This window comes from Macadamia integrifolia, chromosome 3 (genome assembly GCF_013358625.1).
Source record: "Macadamia integrifolia cultivar HAES 741 chromosome 3, SCU_Mint_v3, whole genome shotgun sequence".
In the NCBI taxonomy this organism is placed as follows: domain Eukaryota; kingdom Viridiplantae; phylum Streptophyta; class Magnoliopsida; order Proteales; family Proteaceae; genus Macadamia; species Macadamia integrifolia.
Window position 1 is genome coordinate 27133785 of NC_056559.1, and position 24626 is coordinate 27158410.

General features: G+C 37.2%; 2 protein-coding genes across 2 annotated transcripts; both read left to right on the plus strand.

Moving 5' to 3' along the window:
- The first annotated feature begins 8615 nt into the window (after positions 1-8615).
- On the plus strand, positions 8616-12653 carry LOC122074516 (rac-like GTP-binding protein RAC2). The gene is made up of 7 exons (XM_042639376.1): positions 8616-9203; positions 9316-9403; positions 10333-10442; positions 10596-10659; positions 11104-11168; positions 11883-11948; positions 12404-12653. The coding sequence occupies exons 1-7, from the start codon at positions 9105-9107 to the stop codon at positions 12500-12502; spliced, it is 591 nt and encodes a 196-aa protein (XP_042495310.1). The 5' UTR covers positions 8616-9104; the 3' UTR covers positions 12503-12653.
- Positions 12654-15382: 2729 nt separating this feature from the next.
- Positions 15383-18694, plus strand: LOC122074515 (uncharacterized protein At1g28695-like). The gene is made up of 3 exons (XM_042639375.1): positions 15383-15737; positions 15823-16215; positions 18056-18694. Exons 1-3 carry the CDS (start codon positions 15588-15590, stop codon positions 18602-18604), a joined length of 1092 nt encoding a protein of 363 aa, XP_042495309.1. The 5' UTR covers positions 15383-15587; the 3' UTR covers positions 18605-18694.
- Positions 18695-24626: the final 5932 nt, after the last annotated feature.

Consider the following 24626-nt stretch of genomic DNA (forward strand, 5'->3'; position numbering starts at 1 on the left):
AAAAAAAGAGTCTACAAAATGTGTGTGTAGAGAATTTTGCGTGTTGTAGAGAGAGGAAAAATGGGTGAATGAACTAGTGAGAAAAATGAAGAAAGAGGAGTTTACAAGGGGCTTGGGTTTGGGAGATAGATTACATGCTTGTTGTAATCTTTTTTTTTTCTCTTATACTTAGTGGATGATCGATCTCACTCCTTGGATGTAGGCGGTTTTGCAAAACCAAGTAAATCTCTTGTCTCTTGATTTTTTTTTTTTTTTCCTTTTTGATTTCAGAATTAGTGTGTTGCTCAAATCGAAAGTAAAACGTTACTTCCAATCCCAACAAGAGTATCAGAGCATGATAGACGGTGAGCATATATAATCTTTTGAGAAGGTAGATTTGAGATAAAAAAAGATGATACGATCAACAAAGTTTGAGGTAGAGAAGTTTGATGGCAAGAACAATTTTGGCTTGTGGCAAAGCACAATCAAAGACATCTTGGTGCAACAAGGCTGAATCAAACTATGGATTAGGCAGAAACCGGAAATGATCTCAACTAGGATTGGAAAAATATGGAGATGAAAATGGTAAGAACCATTCGTTTGTGTATTGCAAATGAGATAAAAAGTATAGTGTTTTAGATGAAACTTCTTCTACTAAATTGTGAAATAATTTGGCACAAGGATATATGTCGAAGTCTCTCACTAATATATTTTTTTTTAAAAAGAAATTATACCAACTGAGAATAAATGATGGGTCAATATTGTTAATCGTATTAATGAATTTAACAAGATCCTCACTCAATTGATGAGTTTAGAGGTGAAAATAGAAGAGAAGGATAAGGCTTTACTTCTATTGTCTTCTCTTCTAACTATTTATGATACTCTTGTAACTACTCTTCTTATTGGAAAGGATGCGCTTAAGATTGATGAAGTTACTATAGCTCTTCTATACACAAAGAAGTTCAAAAGGTGCAATATTGGTTTAGAATCACAAGCATTGATGATGAATGATGATGAGAACCAACAAAGGGGAGCAATGATAGAAGATTTGTAAAGAAATGATACTCACGTTCAAGTCAAGGGGTAGAGAATGATGAAACCAAATGTTTTTTGTGTGATAAGGTAGGACACATAAAGAGGGATTGTCCGGAAAGGAAGAAGTATTTGGAAGAGGAAGGTAAAGAAGAGAGGACTCATAATGATATAAATCAAACATATCTGACTGAAAATGTTTTGATGGGTGGTGATGTTCTTGTCACGGTTGTTGATAAGCATAGTTTGAAAGTAAAGGTCGACAAGAAGCACATGCATTGCTACACGTGTAGAAAATTTAGGCATATGAAAGAGACAATGACTAAAAGGAGGAAAGAAGAATCCATATTCTTCCAAATATACAGATAATATTTCTTGTGATGAATGAATTTTAAATTCCAGAGGTTCTTTTCATGTTTGCTCCAATAGGATTTTTTTTTTTGATAAATTCCAAGGGATCAAAGGGGGCATGTCACTTGGTGATGGATCTACTTGTAACATCAAGAATGAAGGAATGATGAAGATAAAAATGTTTAATGGAGAGGTTCACACTCTTAGTGATATGAAATATGTTACGGAGATGTGTAGGAATCTAATTTCTGTTAGTCGTTTAGACTTCAAGAGATTTAAGATTTCAATTGCGGGTAGAGCAATAAAGGTCCATGTGGAGGTCTAATTATGATAAAAGGTGAAAATGTGAAGGATTGTATCAATTGGTGGGGAGTACAATGGTTAATGGTATTCCCATAACCTAAATGACTAATGGAAACGTAGTGCACAAGTTGATAGAAACTAGTGCAAAGTTTCTTTTGCCGATGATATTGAGAAGTGATTGTTTTTCAAAAGTCTCCATATGACTATGATAAAAACTGAGGTGGAGATTGTTAGGTTTATTGGCTTTTATGTAAACCGGCTTAGCGGATCAATTCAACGGTCTAGATTGGCTAATGGAGAAAGAAAGTGGAGTGTGGTCAACAAAAAAGTTGTTGAAGCCATGAATGTTTTTGTTTGGTGGTTGGGTCAAGTTGGGTTCAAAACCCATGTAAAGTCAAGAGTCAATGTGTAAGCATCCTCTTTTGTTTTCTCCAGTGGATTGTAGAACCCAACAAGTCACTTGGAAAAGTGTGTAATATTTTCTTGCAATACAAGAAAGGAGGAAAGAGAACGAGTGAGATTTCTCTACCAATGGAGACAGAAAAAAAATGAGTCTACAAAATGGGTGTATAGAGAGTTTAAGTGTTGTAGAGATAGAGGGAAAGTAAGTGAATGAATAAGTGAAAAAAGGAAAAAGAGAGGGGTGTACAAGGGACTTGGGTTTGGTAGACAAATTGCAAGTTTGTAATCTTTTTCTTCTCTTATTCTTAGTGGTTGATCGATTTCACTCCTCATATGTAGGCGGTTTTGCCGAATCAAGTAAATCTCTTATCTCTTGATTATTTTCTTTTTCTTCTTGTTGATTTCAGAATTAGTGTGTTGCTCCAATCGGAAGTAGAATGTTGCTTCCAATCCCAACACATTGCTCTTTTTCACATAGCCATATAATGAGTATATTTGAAGGGATAATCTATAGTTAGTAAGTTTGAGTATTATAAGCATATAATATTTATACTCGTACATATTATTTACTAACACATTTTTTTTTTTTTTTTTTTTTTTTTTTTTTTTTTATGAATTGTTCAATAGATACGGGGAAAATCTATCTTTTTAGAGGAGCTCATATTTTGCACGTAGAATATGCGTATTCCATATTATTTGGTGAAAAAAACTCTCAGATCTCATCACAGAGAACCCAGATTCCTTCATCGAAGGGGTTGAACACCCAATTCTCAAAGAGGGCCTCTTGGGCGTCCAAATCATTCGCGGGTGAATAATTATGTAATCTAATTTTTAGTTCAAAAGAAATCTCTTCTTCCACATTCTCATTAGAAATGCATCGACAAGATTGCCCTTCTATATAGATCATCAAGGCATGAACTTATAATTTCTTTGCTTGAACCAAGCGGTTTTAGCCCACTTCCTCCTCCTCGTCCTTCTCATTTAGGATAGGATCGTCATGGGTCTTTCTTTCACTTGCTTTTATATCAGGTCTGATAGGTCGGTCGTCTGATAGTCGTTTCGCCATGGAGCTACGTGTATATCACCAAGTCGAGACTCTTTTAAAAGTAAGATCACTACCGACTTGTTGGTGAGGGATTCTTGAACTTGTTGGTGATGACGATGACTATCTCAGAAGTCACTAGAGAGAGAGAGAGAGAGAGAGAGAGAGAGAGCTTTCCCCATTCTCTGGATTGTTCTTCTTCATATTGCAAACTGTTACTACCGAGAATCTGTATGAGGCTGAGCGCCGATCCTTCACAAGCACAGAAGGCAGAGGCCCAGAGGTGGCTCCGGGATTAGTCCTCCAACGCCCAAGTTAGAGACCTATAGAACAACATTTTCATAGGAGTAATGGTGTGAGCGTATTGACTTACCCGTTCTCTCTTTTAGGGTTCCCTCTTATATGATTACCCCTTTTCTGAGTCCTATTGGGATACGTCTTCTTAAATTTGTGGAGAATATTCCCTATCCTTGTATCTCCTCCTCCTCACGTAGTTAGAGTCCTTGCAACCTCTATTAGTTGAGGGGGACACCAGTCTCCCCCTTCTCCTGGTCTCCGAATTTATGGTCATAGTGGATATCCCTTGGTTGGGAGTCACGTGTCCTTCCCTTGGATGCCACGTATTCTTGCTTCACTGGATGACTAATTTGAGTGTATCACAAATCTTTCATTCTCTGGATTCTGCATCTTCATATTGCAGAGTTTTCTTGCGATGACATGAAAGGCTTTGAAAAAGGGAAAATATCGTCTGCAGTGAAGCAATGTTGTAGACCTGAGGTGAAGTGCAGTGAAGCCTTCGAGGAATGACACATGGGTATCTAAAGATCGACGGTCAAGATTGGAGAAACTCAAAAATTTAGATTTCGACCCATCAAACACGGGCTGGTTTTATGACCCACCCGTATGCCCTCTTCCCCAATCGATTTCAACTTCTTCTCCTTACTTTCTCAAGCCATCGACTGAACAAAAAAAACCAGGAACTCTTAGAAATAGAGTCAAGCAGTGGAACTAAAAATTTTAGACCTTCAGGACCTCATCTCCAAGTTCAAATTGTGTATCAAAATCAACCTCTTAGACCTAAGGGTTTTCGAGAGCGGATCAAGTCCTCATCCGAGAATCATTCTCGTACAGGGCTGATCCGCACAGATGGAATCTACCCAACAACCAACTCTGTGGTGGATTCTATCTGTATGATCCATCCCGTACGAGAATGGTTCTCGTTCGAGAACCTGATCCACACTCAATTTCCTGTCATGGCTCTTCTTTTGCATGCGTTCGAGAACCTGATCCACACCCAATTTCCTGTCATGGCTCTTCTTTTGCATGCTCTAACTGCAAAAATTTCTGGTTTCTCTCACCCTTTGCTTATCTCTTTATTTTCATGGCTTCTAAAAATGTGGGCTTTTCTTAAAAATACCCATCTCTGCAATTTTTCAGATTTCGAACCTTCGGGCTTGAGAAAGAAATAGTACCATCATGACTTCTGGAATTTGGGATTTTAGAGATCCATAATAAGCCATGCACACGTACCTGTTCATCTCTGAAAAAACCCCATTACAATCTTCTCATCCTCCTCTCTCATTTTTCTCTTTGGTTTATCCTTAGGAGAAAGGTATGGAACCCAGACCACAAGGTTGAGGGAAATGCAAGCCTCGTATTCTTCATTAATAAAGGATAATTCTATATCTGGAGCAGTTATGATAATACACCTCTACCATGTCCTAAAGCTGCAAGAAGTCATACTTGCATAACATAGAAACTCTTATTCATTGCAGTAACTTGCAGCCACTCTAGTTTGAATTGTTTCATACCAATGATTTGTGATTTTAATTTTTTCTTGTAGAAGATGCAGCTATTATGGTGTACTATAAATATTAAATTGTTTAGATATATCTTTTTTATTTATTTTTGCAATGCATGTCTTTCTTGAGCTAGGGTTCCTCTTCCTTTCTTAAAGAAGGTAGTGGGGATTGCATTTTTTTATTCTTTTTCTTTTTCTTTTTCTCAATACACACATACTACTCATAAAAAAAAAAAAAAAAAATGTTTTTCATAGGGATTCTTATGTTTTTTGTAAATTGCTATCATGTTATTTATTTCCTAATTTTATTGGAATTGTTTGGTAGGTTTAGGATTTATTTTGGATTTTTCCTTTTTATGAATCATTTTTTCTGTTCTATGGTTCTTTGCATTACATTCATATTTCCAGATTTATGATAATATATTTTTTTTTATTTTACCTTTGCTTGCATTATTTCATGCATGCATCCATTCTATGAAATTAAGGTTTTATTGTATACGAATTTATAATTATCATCTTTCAATTTTAGAGAATTTTATATGAAGTTTGAGTATTTGTAATGTCATAGTAGGTTGAGTTTTCATCCCATAATTTTTCTAATTTTATTTTGTATGATCAGGTTAGCTAGATATTGCATGTAGGGGCATTCTAATCAATTAAGTTGTAACATTTTCTCAGGAATATGCAAAGTTGTTTTCTGAGGTTTTTTATGCTATTAGGATGTTTTGAACCACATTTAGGTTTTTTTAGAACTTAACATATATTTAGAATACTTTGTATATATCTACAGGGTTTCATACATTACAAGAGTATTTAGGTCATTTCACTATTTTATTTGATGCAAAATTTTCTAAAAATTGTTTTCATTATTTTTTTCACAATTTTAGGATAAAATTATATATGATTTTAGAGTCATCTTGCATTTATATAATTTTATTTTTTTATTTTTTTATCTTATTTATTTATTTATTTATTTTTTTGCATTAGTCAAATATCATAATAAATAAAGGGATCGAAAATGTTTTTGTGGAGGAATGTGGCCCCTATCCTAGACACATGGTGGGTGAACCTTTGTTAGGCTGCGTTTGGTAACATTCTATTGGAACGTTTCTGGAGTTTTTTCGTTCTATTGGAACGAAAAAATGGAATAAAGTGTTTGTGCATCATAGACGAGTTTCCATTTTTTTGGAACAAAAAGTGAAAAAAGAACACTAGAAACTGGAATTGATGGAACGACAAATAGCTGTTCCATCTTCCTAGTTTCGTTCCAAATAAAGAAAGAAGGAACTATTTGGGGGATTTTAGAGATATCGTTTCCGATAAACTTGTCTTCCGCCCTAGCTTTTCATTTTTCACAATTTCGCACACAGTGCGGAGAGAAGACCTACGTTTTGAAATTGTTCCAGAAACAGATTCACCAAACACTACCCTTTTTTTTTTGTTTAAAAATTATGTTTTGACACTGAAACTGAAATTTTCGTTTTTGACACGAAAACGCTACCAAACGTATCCTTAGTTAATTCGCATTTAAAACACCGTTCTATTTTTTTGCCGTTTAAAACATCGATTTTTGAACTACCCAGAGTAAGTTGGTAAAAAAGGGAACGACACAACCGCACAAGTTGAAGTTCTAAAAGCGTTTAGAACGTGAAACCTTTTTTTTTTTTAAGTTAAAAAAGCGGACAAGATAACTAAAAAAAAAAAAAAAAAAAAAAAAAACTTTTGCACCATTCACCCTAACCCTAAGCACCTGAGACCCTGGTCGTCTCCCACTCTCCCCTTTCTGCCTAAAGGTCGCTCTCCCATCTCTGTTGGCCGTTGTCTGGCGGTCTCTCACTCCATCTCGTCTTCTCTCCCAACAGCGAGCAAAAGATAGGTTAGGGGCGTCTCTCTCTCTCTCTCTATTTTTTTTTTCTTGAGAATATGCTTCTCCCGTTTTAACTAAAAAAATTGGAATCTCCTACTCCACTCGAGGTTTCTCTCCCATCTCTAGTTCACCCGATCAGCCCACGTGTGCCTATGGAAGGAAAAATAACCCCTATGTGGATGCTTTCTTGTGTAATATTGGCCTTTGCACATGCGTCAAAATTGTACTCCTTCATAGAAAACACTTCCCAATAAATAAATAGCTCCTCATAGTCTCATACTAAAAAATAGATAATATGCATATAGCCAAATGGGATACGTCATTTCTCCAACTCCAATAGAGTCAGGATTTTAAAAATTGGATCAGATCAACTGGAATTGGCTTGATCCCAGCAACCCAATTTAAGTCGATTTTCTACCCAGAAAAATCCTAAATGCCTCAAATATACTGATTTCAGGGCTATCCACATCAATCTAAGCCAATTCCAATCCGATTCAAACCCGATCCCAAGTTTATAAACCCTGAAATTGAATGGAGTGAAACTCCCTGAGTTGGTGTAGCTGAGTTATTGCACATGGGGGATTGAGTTTTATCAATAAAGGTGATTTAGACAAACTCAACACTTTGGGGATTGAGTTTTACTAATAAAGGTTATTTAAATAATTATTGCGTCACTTATAGCAATAGATGATCATTACAAGGCGGCCGATGATCCTCTACCGCGGGTGCGGCCGTGTGGTGAGCATCGGATGGCCGAGATGACATCGGCACATGCCCTGATGCTGTGCTAGGCATTGAATCCTTGCCGCTTCGCTGCATCCGCGGCAAAGAATTTTTTTCGTTACAAGGTATCTAAGGGTGTTTTGTAATGAAACTCAAAATTTTTTTTTTGGCTAGAAGTAATGAAACTCATTTATGTATTTATATTAATACTCTTGAATATCTTTGTCAGCCTAAGTCACCTATGGATGATGCAATTTCCCATTTAGAAGAGTCTGAATATTATGGGGGCTGTGGGGAGTCTTCTGTTTGGGAGAGCAACTTCACTATCAGTAAATGGGCCAATGAGAGCACATTCAAAAGCATCAATAGCTAAGGGATTTTGCTTTTCATTAGGGTTGGGATGATCATTTCGTCCTTTCCCTGAGTAAGGTATAGGTGCCACAGGCACCTAGTAGTGTTTTGACAATAGGGTGGTGTCACATAAAAATCTTCTCTCTTAAATCTTAAGCCAATTTGAATTATAGGGAAAAAAAAAATGCATAAAGGGCTGCTCCCTTGAACAAGGTTGACTTGGTTTAATTAAACTAGAGTGGAATATGAGATTCCAGTTTTGATGCCCTTCGAGGGTGGGTAAGGCTTGCGGTCCAAACTCCTTTTGATTTACACTTAGTCTCGTTTCGCTTTTTGTCAAGGCGAGAATGTGGCACGGTGGTAAAAGGTCCCTCCTTTCTCTTTTCCTTGTGGAAAATGAATAGTCGAGGACTGGCCCTATGCCTAGTCAGTGAGGGGGGAAAGACAAATCCACACTTTAGAAATGGTAAAAATCCCACTTATTTTGATGCTTCCACTGGTATTTCCATTATACCTTAAACTGAAGGGTGACACTTTCGCACTACCTTATAGGAACCTTTCCCGCAAATTATTTAAGAAAAAAAAAATTCAGATTCTTAATCTCCTATTACACCGCAATTATCAATCATGAATCATGCTTCATGGGAGAAACCACCTTACCATTGACACCTTCTATGGTATTTTCTGGTTCTCTCCATTTTCTGATCCATTTCCATGGAAGAAACTGGATAGGCTTTCCTCCCTTTACCAGATCATCTTCGTTTCCCGTATTTTCAACTGCCAGTGCCCAGAGCCTTAATCCATTCATATTATTTAATGATCTGAATAGCCTTCTCTCCATTTTCTTTGGCCTTTTTGAAAGGAGAAGAAAATTTTGGAGAGAGGGAACGGAACACGCAATCATTCCAACGTCTCTGGGGGGTCACCTTTCCTCCTTTGCTACTTCTGACAGCTCAGAGAAAAAGTCATCACAAAACCTTTCCTTCCTTAAAATGCTCCAACACTCTCAAACCCCAAAATTGAAACTTTCGCTTCTCTCCTCTTTTTCTGCTCTTTTGCCCCTGCCTTGTGTGAGGGGCTGTTGTTGAGAGTCTAACTGGAAAGTGGGTTCTGGGGTTTGTCTTTGTTTCTACAAGCTCTTGAGAACTAACGAAGCAGGGGAGTAGTGAAAATACAGAAATTGGGTTCTGGGTGAAGTCGATTTTGAGTTTCTTGTTTTATGATTTAGGTTCAGAGCTTGCTGGGATGATGAGATGAGCACTTCCAGGTTCATCAAGTGTGTTACGGTTGGAGATGGAGCTGTTGGGAAGACTTGTCTTCTAATCTCCTACACTAGCAACACCTTCCCAACTGTACTCTCTTCCCCCTCCCCTTTCTTTGGCTGTGTGTGCTCTTTTGCTTGTGTTTTATGTTAGGCGCATTTGATTTCTTATGGGTTCTGTTTGATTTTTGTTTTCTGGGCAGGATTATGTTCCAACTGTTTTTGATAATTTCAGTGCAAATGTTACGGTTGATGGTCAGTCTGTGAATCTGGGCCTCTGGGATACTGCTGGTAATGTCTCTCTAGATTTTCTACTTCCTCTAAAATTTGAATTTTCCTTCAAATGCAGTTTCTTTTCCCATTTTCCTCATCTTGGGTTGTGAAATTATTGACCTGAAATTTCATTTCCTCTTTCAATAACCAAGATATTTTGCAGAATCTTTTACTGGTTTTGTTTCAAATGTTTGAATGGAATCTGCAGGAGTTTCTGCAATAGTTCCTTTCTGAAACGATTTGGAGGCTTGTTTTTGAGCTATTTGCTTCATTAACTCCAAATAATTAAGAGTTTTTAACTTGGGAGGGAGGAGGGAGAGAGACAAAAGCATCGCTACCAGTGGGAATTTCTTCAATCAGTAAATTGGGATGGAAACCCTCTTCATTCTAAAAACTAACTACCCACCAGATTTTCGAACACCAACCACTGCCCCCTTCCCTTCCCTTTCCTCTCCCCACTCCCCTAGAATTCTTCCAAAGGAGGGAGCAAGAGCCAGCTTATTCTCTTGGGGTGGAATATCTGTGCATATGGTTGATCGTCAAGTTTGGGATGTTGTTTTTGATATTCTAAATTGCATTTCTATTTTCTACTCTTCATAATTTTGAGCCTTTTTTCCTTGTTTTAAAGTGACTTTCTTTGGAGTTATTTATGTTAACATTTAGGAATTTTTATTATCTGCTCTTGGGATTCTTATCTCCTTTTTTGGAAGGGAAGACTGGTTGGAGAGCTTCTTGTTTCTCTTTGGATTCAGATGGTTGTAAAACCCTGAACTTGTTTTAAAAATTTTAGGGCTATGGGATTATTCATGGTTTTGTTCGATAAGTTATTAGAAAAGTAATTTTCTATTATGACCATGAGTATTATCTCAAGAAAGTGCAGCACCTGAATCTCACATTTTCTTGTTCTCCTCAATTTTTAAATTTTGAAATTTGAAGTGTATTTGCAGGGCAAGAAGACTATAACAGATTGAGGCCTCTCAGCTATAGAGGAGCTGATGTTTTCATACTTGCTTTTTCTCTAATCAGCAGGCCCAGCTTTGAGAACATAACCAAAAAAGTAAAAGCTTTTTTTTTCCCTCTCATTTTTTGTTTACTTTTCAGGAAAGCATTTCTAGTTGATGTTTAAATTTTATTTTTGAGGAATGGCAGCTCATTTGTGCTAATTATTTCCCCTGGTTCTTTCGGCTTCCTGTCTTTTCTGCTTGAGAAGTGGGTCCCAGAGCTGAGACATTATGCCCCATCAGTGCCCATTGTGCTTGTGGGCACCAAACTAGGTAATGTATACCTTATGTGTGCTGGATTTCATCATTTTTGTAAATTGACAATGCCCCAAGTGTCCCTTACCTTTCGATTAAATTATCCTTTTTTTTTGGGGGGGGGGTTTTCGGAATATATTATTGATGCTCATATGCGGTCATATAAACCCTAGATTCTCAGTATTTCTTGCTTAGTTTCCAGTAATACAGAAGTATTCTCAAAACACCTATATCTACCGCTGTGGCAATGGGGGCATGATTTGGTAATACGCCAATTTGGCCACTATTAGTAGATAAAATGATTTCTTTCACTTCTGAAGATGTGTGCAGTGATACTAGAAAGGTGTAGTTGTTTGTCGTTTAATGAACCTTCGACAAGCGGTTACGAGTGGAGTGTGCTTTTTCTTTGCTTTTTTGCTTTTTGCTTTTCATTGTCGTGATTTGCACTTTTTGGTATAACAGATTTGAGAGAAGATAAGCAGTTCTACATCGACCATCCTGGAGCATCTACTATTTCAACAGCACAAGTATGTATTCAGATGGAAACAAACAATATGTATTTAGACTGACTGAACTTGCATTCCTCTGGATTTTGGAACATTCTAAGTGACATATGAACAATTGAGCCATGCAAAGCTGGTCATAAGGACAGTGTTCATAACATGTTCCATTTTTTCAAATCAATACTGTACCTATCCCAAAAAAGTCAGAATCCAGTGGAAACACCTGAGGTTCACCTTGGTGCTTAAAACATCTATAGCATTTATATAAATTTTTATGGTTTGGTCCACATCTATCTTGAAAGATGGAGGAGAGGATGTGTATTTATCTGTTTGCCTCGACTGTTAGCCCACCTATCTATTTAGAATAGCTTCCTAGGTGTACTTTGGAATAAATTTTTTATAGCATTGTCTTTTTAATGGATTGGGCTGCATCCTGCAATTGAATCTTTTCTTTATGCGTGCTAAAAATTGCCCACTGCATTTTGCCCGCCAAGTACTGAAACCCATTCTAATTAACCAACATCATCAACGAAGGATTTTGAATATTATTTAACACCATCATCCTTGTTGTGCGTTTCAAAGGAGGACTTGCCCAAGAATCAACAGAAAGACTGTTGGCTTTTGTGAACCCATCAAACTTTAATTTTTTGTGCTTGATGCATTGGGGCATATATGAATGCAGCATCCACATTTCACCTCATGAGATTTTGAGTAATGCTTCTTTTTCTGATTTTCCAGGGTGAAGAGCTGAAGAAGCAAATAGGAGCATTGGCATATGTGGAGTGCAGTTCCAAGACACAGCAGGTTACATTTATTTCTTGGGGGAAATGAAGGTACCCATTAGGTAGACCTCAGGAAATCTGTATACACTCGCATATTAACATCTAGTGCATGGCAAGGGATTTGGATCTGCCATTTGATGGAGGCCAACTTAGCAACCATTTGCAATGGTGCCATTCCTCATCTGATCTGATGATCCTTCCAGTCCCCATTTTTTGAGTTAGAAACAATGTGGACTGTTGAAGGGTTTATAAATGAGATGGTTGTGGTTTCCAATCGAAATGAATCAGTAGCAGGTTATCACTTTGGCAGAACCAATCAAATGGCCCTACCCATCCCTTGGATTATGCTCATTGTGTAATTCCTTCAGAGTCTACCTGATGGGTATCTTTGGTTGCTTTATTCCTCGCTTTATTGTGGAATTACTCAGTTTTGAAAGTGAGGAAATCAGAACATGAGACTTCTGGTTTGAAATGCAGAATGTGAAGGTAGTCTTTGATGCTGCAATCAAGGTTGTTCTTCAGCCGCCGAAGCCCAAGAAACACAGGAGAAAGCAGAGAGTCTGCAACATTCTTTAGAGAAATGTGTCCATATGTGATTTGAGTATTTGAGTTTTCATGATTGTCAGCATCTCACACATTGTTCTTCCTTCATTATCATATTGTTAGTGTGTGTGTGTATTCACTGCGCCATCTGGCTGGTGGAATGAAATGTTCCCTTTTATGCTGATGCCTTTGCTTGCTGTACAAGTGTTATGATTGATCTATCCTTCAATGACATTGCTGAAGACTGTTTCTTCCTTTATACAATGGAATAGAAGGAAAGTAACTCACCCTCCCTCATCATAGTTTAAAGAAGGCTGCCTTTAGTGGTAGTCATCCAGAAAGCTGACATTTTTCCATTTTCTAGGAATTGAAACAACAGAATAAAGCGTTTGGTGTCAATTTGGTGTTTTTCGGTTTTTTTTTTTTTTTTTTTTTTTTTTTTAACGAAAAGAGGGAAAAAATAAATGCTGGAAACGTAAAATGTTGGAACGACAAAACCTTGTTCTGTCATTTTGGTTTCGTTTCAAATACGAAAAAAAAAAAGAAACAACTATTGTAATTGTTCTTGAAACAGGTTCATCAAACATTATTTTTTTTTTAAATTTTAAAATGATATTTTGACACATAAATTGAAAATTATGTTTTTGATACGAAATGTCGTTTCTGAAACTAAATAACTAGCAAATGCTGTCGAAGTCTTGAAATGAATGAATGGTTGTAGTTGAATCTCCCTGTCTCTTTACATTATGCTTGATATTTAAGGTTAGGTCTCCAACATATGATAGCTAATTAGTGCACTTGAGTAAAAGTTGAAAGCCCAAAAATTTGATTTAAGTTTCCAATTGATAGTGGTAGTTGGATGGGGGGATCATACTCATCTAAATGATCACCTCTCTCTGATTATGTTGATTTGAGGCAATTTTGTAAGCTTCAATCACAAAATCACATGATGAGGCTTGCCAAAATATTTGAGATGGAATTCATTGAGAATCTGGGCCAAGATAACCTAAATGCCAACCCGAACCCAGACTGGCCCAGCATTTGGGCTTCACCACATGGGCCCAAGTCCTCCATATATATGGGACAGGTGGGCTGGACATGAGCCTAGGGTCTGAAAACTTTCATACAGTGTCTCATCAACTATTTAAAAATAAATAAATATTAATGGGTATACCAGTTAAGAGGCTCTTGCATGTGTGAGGTTTGGGGGATGAAAACTATTTAGCTTTATCCTGAGAATATTGATAACTAGAGCGTCTTTGAACATTTTAGAAATCCCTTCATCCCCATGTATATACGGGTGAAAGGTTTCTTCATGGCAAGCCTCTACAAGGTCACTTGTTTTGCCACGTGACATAATCAGTTGGCGCCTAAATTTTTTGGACAAGTATACTGTAGGACTCCTACTCATATGTTGAGTTTCAATCCAAACAAAATTTTCCAAGTAGCAAAATGGGTTTGTAGATTCCTAGCAATCACGGAGTGCTCAGTCCATCTTGAGTATGGAATTCGTGCATGTTCAATATATGCCAATACATGGAAAGTTATAGAGATGAATTTGGGTATGAATTTGATTTGTGTTTCGAACAATCTTTTTCTATCCAGTGATCATAATTACCATGTCATAATAAAAATCCTATCTATACTAAGAGTGTAAATCAACTTCCCTTCAACCCCCGAATACTATATATCAACTTCCCCTCAAGTTCCCCCACCACCTTGGTGAAAGAGACTATTTGTCCATTCAACCCCTCACGAAAGGCAGGTGATTCATTTATAGTGTTCCACTTTCATCCATATTGATGCTTTTATTAGTGTTCTCATTGGCCCTTACATTGGTATAATGTAAGAGTACTGCTTTTTTTTTTTAGGTAACCCTCTCCTTAATAATGAGAAACTGGTTTTTATTTTGAGGAGTGTGGTCCTACGACAGACACATGGTGGTGAAATAATCAGTTCTGCCCCATGAAAAAGAAAATGAAGTTTTTGTAGGTACTTCGATATGTACTCTCATGGACCCCTCGCACCTGTAAAACCGCACTCCCTCATTGAAATCATTTCCTCCCTGATAATGTAACCCCAAATAATATAACAAACTGGACTAGACAAGTTGGTCCATTGCAGCTTCATGGTGGATAGGGGTGTCAATCGGTCGGTCCGGCTCGGTTTCGGTCCGGGTTGAGTCGGTTTCGATGTGAGAAAGTTGAAACCGAAACTGAACCAATAAGGAAATTCCGGTTTCGGTTTGTCTTCGATTTCTTAAATCGATTTGTAACCGGGTTGGTTTTGGTTTTTGGTCTAGTTTGTATTCGACTTTCCATACAAATGTCTAAAAAACTATGCAAATTTTGATTTTTTTAATGAATTTTGGAGTGTTTCGGTTTCTTACCGGTTTGGTTTCAGTTTCGGTTTGGTTTCGGGTTCATCTAGTTTCCGGTGCGGTTCGATTTGATTTTGGGGTTGCAATACTCCAAACCGAACCGAACCAATAAGGCTTTGGTTCGATTCAATATGTATTGTTATCGGTTTGGTCTGGCCAGTTTTACCGGTTCGATTTAGGAATTGACACCCCTAATGGTGGAGCCTGAACCTGATACGTATGTACAGAACAAATCTTGTGAGATTTGAAAGCCAATTTAGAACCATACATCTTCAGAGCTCTCTGGCTTCCTAGTTCCCAACTCCCAACCATACATCAGGGTTTTGAATGTTGGGTTCCATCATTATTTACATAATTCACTCTAGTGATCAGATGCCACGTGTCAAAAACCCACTATGCCACGTGTCAACAACACACTTTGGCATTTTTATGTGTCGGCAGTGTTAGGTGGATTCCAATCTAACGTCTAGTAACAGCCAACCTGATCAGCTTATTTACCATTATTGAACTCCAATGACTTGCACCGATCTCATAGAAAAAGCTCTGATTTCTATTATGACTTCTCAGATTTCCACCGACAGATATAGACCATAGAATGCCGTAAATGGCATGACAAGACGGTAAGCTTTTATGTGGTATTTGGTGAAATGTCCTCTATGAACTGTTTGTTAAAAAGGCTTCAATTAAGCGTTTGATAATTCAGAATCACAACGAACAAGGGCGTTCTCCAAACTCATCATGGGTTACTCCAAAAGAAGAAGCGTTTCAAACTTGGGTGTAGTGGCTGTGGTGTTCGCCTCTGTTTTCTATCTATGTCTCTGGTCTCCCTCTGCCTCGTCAATACTTTACTTTCCAACCCAGAACTGCCCATGCCCATCATCTAAACTGGTAAGCATCTCTTTCATCCTCAAAAGCTATGAAATCAGGAAATGGGTTCACTTATTTTTGGTTTTATTTGGTGGGTGTTCATCAGAGTGAGACAATCCTGAAGGGCCCCAAAGATGAGCTTGAAATAGCATTACAGAGAGCTTCAATGGAGAACAAGACAGTCATAATTGCTATACTAAACAAAGCTTATGCCGATGGAGGAAGTCCAGGGAAGACGATGCTTGATCTATTCTTGGAGGGATTTTGGCAGGGAGAAGAAACGCGAGGCTTGGTGGATCATCTCCTACTTGTGGCCATGGATCAAATAGCCTTCGATCGGTGCAGATTTTTGAGGCTTAACTGCTATAGATTGGAGACTGAAGGTGTTGATTTTGGAGGGGAGAAGTTGTATATGTCAAAGGATTTCATCAAGATGATGTGGAGGAGAACCCACTTCCTTGGTGATGTTCTAAAACGTGGCTACAACTTCATCTTCACGGTATGTTACTTTTTCATCTTTATTTTCTTGAAAAAGAAAAAGTACAGTTGGGAATTGGAATAAAGATGCGAGGAAAGCAAAGTGGGGGAGGAAAACAGGGTTTAAAAACAGGAATCGGTGATGGCCGATTCCGATTTAGATCGGTTTTGGAATCGGTCTCAAGAAACCTAGAATATCCCACTTGATCAGAAAACCTAGGAGTGTCAATTGGTCGGGCCGGGCCAGTCTCCGTCGAGTTTATACTGGCCTGGCGGGCCTTTGTCCTTTGACCATGACCTACCTATTTAAAGAATGAGTTGGTCTCGGTTAGTGTCGTGTCGAGCTAGATTGGGTTTCGGGTTCTGGGTTTCGGGCTTTAATGGGGCTTCTCCTAATCAGGTTTTAAATGGGGTAATATAACAATGACGCCTTAAACAGACCTTAAACGGTCTTTACTTTTCTTAGATTTAAGATACTTTAATTTATTTTGTTAAGTTATCAATAATTTTGAAACAATACTACACTTAATTACTTAATTATAGTCAATAATTGATAAAAATATTAATATACACCCTATTCTATATAAAAAAATCGAAATACCTATATAAACAATTGGGCTAAACGTGTCGGTCCAAATCGGAATTGTAAATAGGCCGATCGGGAGGCCCATTGAGCTTACCCCTTGCACTGTGTATTACCTATTTATAAACGGGCCGGGCTTAGTCCCAACATGATTATTAATCCGACGGATCCAAGTCAGGCCATAAACATGTTGGACTCTGTTAGGCATACCAGTACGGGCTTGAAATTGACATCACTATAAAAACCTAGCTTTAGGGGAATCATTGTGGGAATATTCCGATTAAAAAAAAAAATGAAGAAAATTGGGATGGTCTTGGCCGATTCCCGATCTATCTCACCGATTTTATTGGAGGAAGACAAGCAGATTAGTAAGTTTTCAATAAGATTTTTGTCACCATTCTCAAAAAATTACCTGCATATTTTAGAATTAAGGTTCTATTTGTTTGGACGTAAAATGCCTTAGAAGTAAAATAAAAAGGAGAAATATTTACCTCTTCAACTTTATTATATAGTTTTTTAGCATAATTTATAAGTTTACACCATAAGACTTATGTCTTTGCCTTTTTGTTTCCCTACTTCAAATACTGGAAAATATGTAAGTTATCAAGAAATAAAATCTAAAATGGATAATTTATTGGATAGAATATGAGAAAATGGTATCTTTACAAAAATTTCAAAATTTTTTATGGGTAGGCTTTTCTTGACCGTCTTGTTTACGTAATAGATGGACAAATGGATTTGGCTCCTCTATTGCGCACAAGGGGCGGCACCATAGATCCAATGCCCCAAAACGCCTGGTCATGGAACCCAACACCTAGGTGCGTGTTTTGGGGCGCTCCAAAGAATTGGATATGCGATGCTGCCCCTTGTGCACAATAGAAGAGCCCAACTTTGGACAAATACCCATTTTCTGACACATGATAGATCAGCAATGGCTGAAATTCTATCGACAAATAGACACCAAGGCGATCTCTTCTCACATGTCAAACCGTAGTTGGGTAAGAGTTAGCCACTTGACAAACTAAAGCATCAAAGTAATAAGGATCACCAAAAGCACAATGTTTGGATGGAACCAAAGATGCATTGACATAATGAATTTGGGGTTGTAACTTTAAATGTGTGGTATTTCTTAGATGTTGATCCTATACATATTTTGGATTAAAATTTGACCACTGAGATGGATATGGAATTAATCTTCTATCTCACTACGACCGTAATATGATGTCAATCTTCTACATAAGTAGTTCGCTTCACTTGGCTCTTTCCTTTATTCTTGCAGGATATGGATGTAATGTGGTTGAGGAACCCATTTGTGAGGCTGATCAAAAACCAAACTGATAATGATCTCCAGATCAGTTGTGATGAGTTTAATGGCTACCAACATTCCGAAGAAAACCTAATCAACACAGGTTTCTACTTCATTAGATCAAATAACAAGACCATTGCCCTATTTGATTCATGGTATGACATGAAAGCCAACTACTCTACAGGGATGAAAGAGCAAGATGTCCTCATTAAAATGATGCATATGGGCGTGTTCAAACAATTAGGGCTGAGAGTGAGGTTCTTGGACACCCTCTATTTTAGTGGATTTTGTCAAGACAGTAGAGATTTTAATGCAGTAACAACAGTCCATGCGAATTGCTGTCGTAGTATGGATGCTAAAGTGGCTGATCTTACAGTTGTTCTTAGAGATTGGAAGAAATTTAAGAATGTAACTAAAAAATATAAGCGTTTAGCCAATAACATTTCATTCTTTAAATGGTCTGATCATAGGGCATGCTTCAAGTCATGGATAGGGTTCAATTTTACTTCACCTCTGCCATAGATTTTACTCAGATGATTCTCCCTCATGTAACGTAGCTTACAATCATTATAACCATGGTTGGTAACAAGAAGATTGTAATTTATTTTTTAACCCATTCAGTGCAATATATATAAATACATTTTTTTTTTCTGGACGTTTCAAATTTTTAAAAATTCTTTTTTACTCTTGCATTAAATAATTTTTGGAAATAAGATAAGGGACAACTGAAAAAAAGTCATGCTTTAATTTATTAAGAAAATAAACTTTGCAAACTTTGAAAGCTTTTGAGTTGAGAAAGGCCTCAAAACCATTGAAGATGTTATTGCTTTGTTAACATGGTTTCAAGTATCGATCTCTTATCGACCATGTCGGATATAAGAAAAGTGTATCATAAGAGAAGTATAAACCAATCAATAATTCTTCGAGGACAAAATTTTCCTAAGCCGTGTGGTGAATTAACTAGTTGGAGCGAAGTATCCCCCCTCCCAATGGCCTCGATGCCCTGCAATGGATTCTCTTTCAAGGGAAAATGTCCTTATGCCCATCACATAGTTCTTGCTGCGCATCCTAGAGTCTATCTATTCTACTGAGTCCATGGTCTCCTACCATTATTGATTTATGCTCAAAATATTGGAGAAAGTTTTTCTTCACCATGAGTGCAGGATCTTAGCAACTGCCCAAGTAGGTAGCGGCCAAATCCTTGTGGCAGCTAGGGCTAGCCAAAGAAATGGAATCGTAAAAGGTATTTCGAAAAAATGTAAATTAGAAGAAAGTGAATTATTCTATGGGAAATTTACTATCACTCCCTTATTCTTGACCTATATTTATTAAAACTCCCTTACCTTTTACTCTTTTTTTTTTTTTTTTTTCCTGATACTCCCTTGCTTTTGGATTTGTACATCTTTTTCTCCCCTCCTCTTTTTAAATACCCAGATTACCCCTCCTTTTCACTTGTACTCTATTAACTTTTTTCAAATTTTTTTGTTCAAAAATGCTTTTACTAATCTAAGAAAACTGCCTATTGGCTTTGTCCTTCTATTATTACTTGGTTAAATGTTCCTCTGTTGGTTGAAACTCAAACATTTCCTTGGATCCCATACCATTATTTTTCTATTTTATATTTTTTTGATTTTTTTTAAATGCATTAATATTAAGTCACATAAAGATATTATTTATTTATTAGTTTTTTTTTGTCTCATCCATCATCACGAGCTTAATATCTATTTTTTTTTTTATAGGTATTGGGTTGGTATCGATCTCAATTGATACTAATTCAGATCAATATCGAATTTAATGTTACATTCCCTATTAGGATTGCGATACATGATTTTGGAGATTAAAAAAATTGATAAAGTATTGGATCTATATTGTTCTCAACCAATACCGATAGTGACCACTTAATCCTTCCCCAATGGAAAGAGATTTAAATTTATGGGAACTCACCACTCTTTAACGGAGAAATGAAACCCATGTAAAGTATTGGTTTTCATTCTCAATCAATATGAAAAAAATTTAATAAGTAACAAGTGAAAAGAAGAGGCAAATTTAAAGAGAATAGAAGAGAAAGATGCGTCACGTTTTTGGCATCAGCGTGACAACTTTTTCAGCATTATAATATTACCTTGTTCGAAATATCATAGATATGATTCTATTCAAAAAAAAAAAAAAGACATCGTACATAAAAAGTTGGAATTGAATGCACCATACACCAAAGAGGTCAAGGGAAAAAAAATGTCTCCCGTATTGAAAAGTGGACGGGTTTGAGAGTAGTAGCCGGTCAACCTCCTTTTGACGTTAACTATGATGGTTGGCGAGTTGGAAATCGGTCCAACAGTGCCGTTCTAGGATGATAAATTATAATTGGGAGAAAGAATATCACATCAGAGTGTTTATGTATCTGTGTTAAGACATAGCAGGTGTGAAAAAACTGCAACTCTAAAAATATTCGTACATGCCCTTTCAATAGCCGTGGGTGCTGGTGTATACATGACCTATATACTCCTCATACATGAGCCGATTTGGACTCGGCCTAAAGTTCATGTAGTCATGGTCCTCTACTAAGTTCATGGTCAATGAATGTTTATCTTTCCACCCAAGTGGATATACCTATCTAGATTGATGAGGACACTGTTGGGTTCCAATTGACACTGAAAGGGGGGGTGAATCAGTGTGTTAAATATTTTTTCACTTTTCAACTGTACCCCTGATGTGGTAATCACTATTTGCACTTCAATAGCACAGTCTATTGATGCTGCCCAGAGCTGTTATGTATACTACTGACCATTCTTACTGTTGCATGAAACTTACTCACATAACCTGTATTGCTGCCCAGAGCTGTCTCATAAACCTCACACGGTGATCACTGTCACATACATACACAGTCGTATGCACATCCACACTGCACCACCAAGTGGTCAGGTCTACCAGATGTACACACCCATTCTGCAGCCAAGCACTCTAATCCACAATACAAATACGAGCATATACATCCACAATACAAGAAATACGTGCTTCGTCCAGTTGCCTACATGCACGGAGTAATGCCTATTGTCAGGCTCAGCATTTACTCAATAGTAATTATGACTGCACCCACAACCAAGGGAACACATTCCCAGTTTTCACCAATGACATACAATGGCTAGGTCTTCACCTTAGTTTTCTTAGAATGATCTGAGAGGCCGCACCCACGGCAATATAGGTTTAGGTAGTTGTACCTACCAAGGAACACATAGCCCCTATGTCCAGCACCCACTGAACACCAATAAAATAAAGTTGGGCTTATAACAATGCCCTATAGTGAAGCACTCATACATGCAAATTTTCCCCAAATAGACTACAACTATCACTTAGGCATTTTATCAAACATCTTGCCTACAATGATTTATAATAATGGAAATTTGGTAAAAGTGAGGTTACCTTGGCAAGGAGTAACGGTCGAAGATGCAATAATGTCGGTCTCCACTTGATGCAGACCACAATCACGTTGTCTCGGTGCCGCCAGTGTTTCAACCCCGGTTGGCACTTGGGTTTTTTGAAGCAACTCACAAGAACCAAATTCTAGGTTCTTCTTCTTTCTTTTTTCCTTGTCTTTACTTTCATGGAGTAACAATAGCATTCACATTCACATTCACACACACACACACAAAGAGAGGAAAAAACTTCTTCTCTATTTCCCTCTTCTTCTCTTCTCTTCTATTTTCTTTTCTTTTCTCTTGGCAACAACCAATAGAACTTGCTACCTTGGTTTTCAGCAGCTTCCTAAGCCTCTAATGGGGGCTATGGATAAAGTGCAAGAGGATGAAAGTCTTTCATTCAAACCCTTAACCTTTCGCAAGCTTCAACTCGTTTTTTGATCACCTCAGCAACCCCTCTACCTGATTTCTTCTCTCTAATGTGTAGAGCTCGGAGAGATGAAGAATCTCCAACTTGAATCACCCAAATCAGAGTTAAAATGAGGGAGGTATGACCATTTGAAGTTGGAGCAATAAGATAGCCAAAAATGGAATCTTCATAGGGGTGGCGTAGGCTGCACCAGCAGCACGTGCAACAGGGGTGAAATCTGACCATAGATCTCATATAAAAGATCTTATAATATAAGCCGTCCGATTAAACCAACGGACAATAGATCCAAACCGTTAGATTTGAATCTCGATGACGTCATCATGACGTAGGCGCTGACATCATTGGTTGCTTTTCCGGATTTTAAGGGAGCTTGTCTCCCACTCACAAAAGTGAAAGGCTTATAGACCGTTGGATCCGAATCCTCCATGTTGGCTTAAAATGATTTCATGAGATCATTAAGATTAGAATCTTCTTTATATCTTCTATACACGTGCGAGACACAATAACATACCTTGATAAGGTGTAGCGCCAAAGCATCAAGACTTATGCACCTAACTAATCAAACCCTACGCGCAAGCATCTATCTCGTCCATATCAGCCCAAAATCTCAGCAGCCTTTTGATGGGCATCAAGCCTACGTGGTCGAATCTTGACCATCCATTTCACTTCCCTTTACTCCTCTTTAATACAATCAAGCCCCTGCCTCCATATATTTCAGTGCTTAAAGATCCCTTGCAACTTAGACCTTCAAAATCTTTAAATTACACAAAATCCCTTCAAATTTCAAAAATAAATTCCGAAACATCCACCAAACACCGAGAGCAACTGATGGATTTTCGAACCGAATTTATGGAAATACTTATAAATTTTTCATACGATATCCGATCGAGATGAAACGAAGTGCGTTAGAATCGTAACTGGATGCTCTACGACTTTTCAGAAGACTCAATCATCTGAATCATCCATGTAAAAAGACCAAAATGCCTCTACACATTTTCAATGATGTATCTTTCTCATACGGAATCGGAATGAGATGAAATCAAAACCGTTGGAAATATTGTATTTTTGTCGTATTGTTACATGGAGAACACTTCCTTTAAAAAATTCATCTTCAATGCCGAAACTGCCCTCGACTGCCACAAATGTCGTAACTTCTTCATACGGTATCGGAATGTGACGAAATCAAATGCACTGGACTAGGTAAATTACAATATATATTTTTCATGAAGAACCGATCTTCCAAAAATGTCATTTCCATTACCGAAAATGCCCCCGAGCATAAATAGACCAATTTTACCAGTTTTGACCCAGAAACTCGCACCACCTATTAATGATGTATTAAACCACTCCATGCATACCAAGCTGCTCTGTTATCTCATCGGTGACACTGGACACTGCCACGTCATCATTTTCGTCCACGTCACCCAAACTGACCACGTCATCACAGCCACGTGGCCGAGTTGCCAACAATGACAACCATAAAACAACATACACTACACATCCCGAAGTCAAAGAAGATAGGAAGATTGAAAAGGAAAATGATGAAATGATGAATACGACGGAAGGAAATTGGGGTTTTGAAAAGTAGAATCTAAAAGGTAAACATATTACATGCATTCATATTCAGTTCATAGCCAAAAGAGTAAAACTAGCTCTTACACCAATATAAGAGCCAATGGGAATATACATAAAAGCATCAATAGAGTAGGCATTTTCACCTTTCATGAGCGACATGGACATCATTTCTCCCCCCTAATATGTGGGATCAACCCACACTCCCCGACAAAGTCCTTTTTCCCATAGAATTTTTAAGAAAAAACACATTACGTTAGAATCAATTTAATTATGTCTTCTAGTGAATTGATGTCCTCTTGCCATCAGATGTGAATGGGATTTATGCCGATGGACTAGTTACTACTGCTCATATGTTAGTCAAGAAAGAGAAATGAAAAATAATTTTCTCCCCTTTCTTCTATAGTCGAGATCCTCTCTGTGGCCTACACCCAAAATTATAATAATAATCTCTTAAAGAAATAAATTATTTATGTCTCTCTTTTTCCTCAAATTCAATTTTTATTGAAATTTTTTCTTCCTTTCTTTTCTTAGCTTCCAACATAGTTTTAAGGAAATTAAATAATGTAGATTATAAAGGTGTCAATCAGTCGGTTTTGTCTAATTTCATTTGTGTTGAACCGGTTCAATTTGTGATTGGCCCAACCTAAAACCAAATCATTAAAGAAGTTTTTAGTTTCGGTTGGTTTCGTTCCATTTCTTATCAGTTTGTTATCTAACTACTATCAAGTTTTGATCCAGAATTAGATAACTTTCTTTTTCATTTTTCTGTATTTGTCTACGATAATAAAAATTGCTATCTGCAAAAAGAAGATTGAACAGAAAGGGAGTGAGTCCTCGAATTTTCGATTCGATTCAGTATAAGATTTTTAGGTAAAATCAATACCAAATCATTTAATAAATGGTTTTATATATTAGAATCGAAATAATTTATAAATGGTCTTATTATATTTTCTAATTTTTTATCCAAACAACTTTTTTACCTTTAAATTTTTTAGTGAAATGGATGTAAATTATAACATTGAATTGAATTTTTTATTGTTATATGTTTGTTTTAATAATTGTTTAATGTAAATTTAATTTTTTTTTATTGAAATGTATGTAAACTAAACATTGTATGACTTAAACT

Bases quoted from the DNA above. Each gene is read 5' to 3' on its own strand.
- LOC122074516 (XM_042639376.1), top strand. From the start codon at position 9,105: ATGAGCACTTCCAGGTTCATCAAGTGTGTTACGGTTGGAGATGGAGCT. The intron at 10,660-11,103 runs GTAATGTATACC...TTGGTATAACAG, and splicing joins GCTTGTGGGCACCAAACTAG to ATTTGAGAGAAGATAAGCAG. The intron at 11,949-12,403 runs GTTACATTTATT...TTTGAAATGCAG, and splicing joins GCAGTTCCAAGACACAGCAG to AATGTGAAGGTAGTCTTTGA.
- LOC122074515 (XM_042639375.1), top strand. From the start codon at position 15,588: ATGGGTTACTCCAAAAGAAGAAGCGTTTCAAACTTGGGTGTAGTGGCT. The intron at 15,738-15,822 runs GTAAGCATCTCT...GGTGTTCATCAG, and splicing joins CATGCCCATCATCTAAACTG to AGTGAGACAATCCTGAAGGG. The intron at 16,216-18,055 runs GTATGTTACTTT...TTATTCTTGCAG, and splicing joins GCTACAACTTCATCTTCACG to GATATGGATGTAATGTGGTT.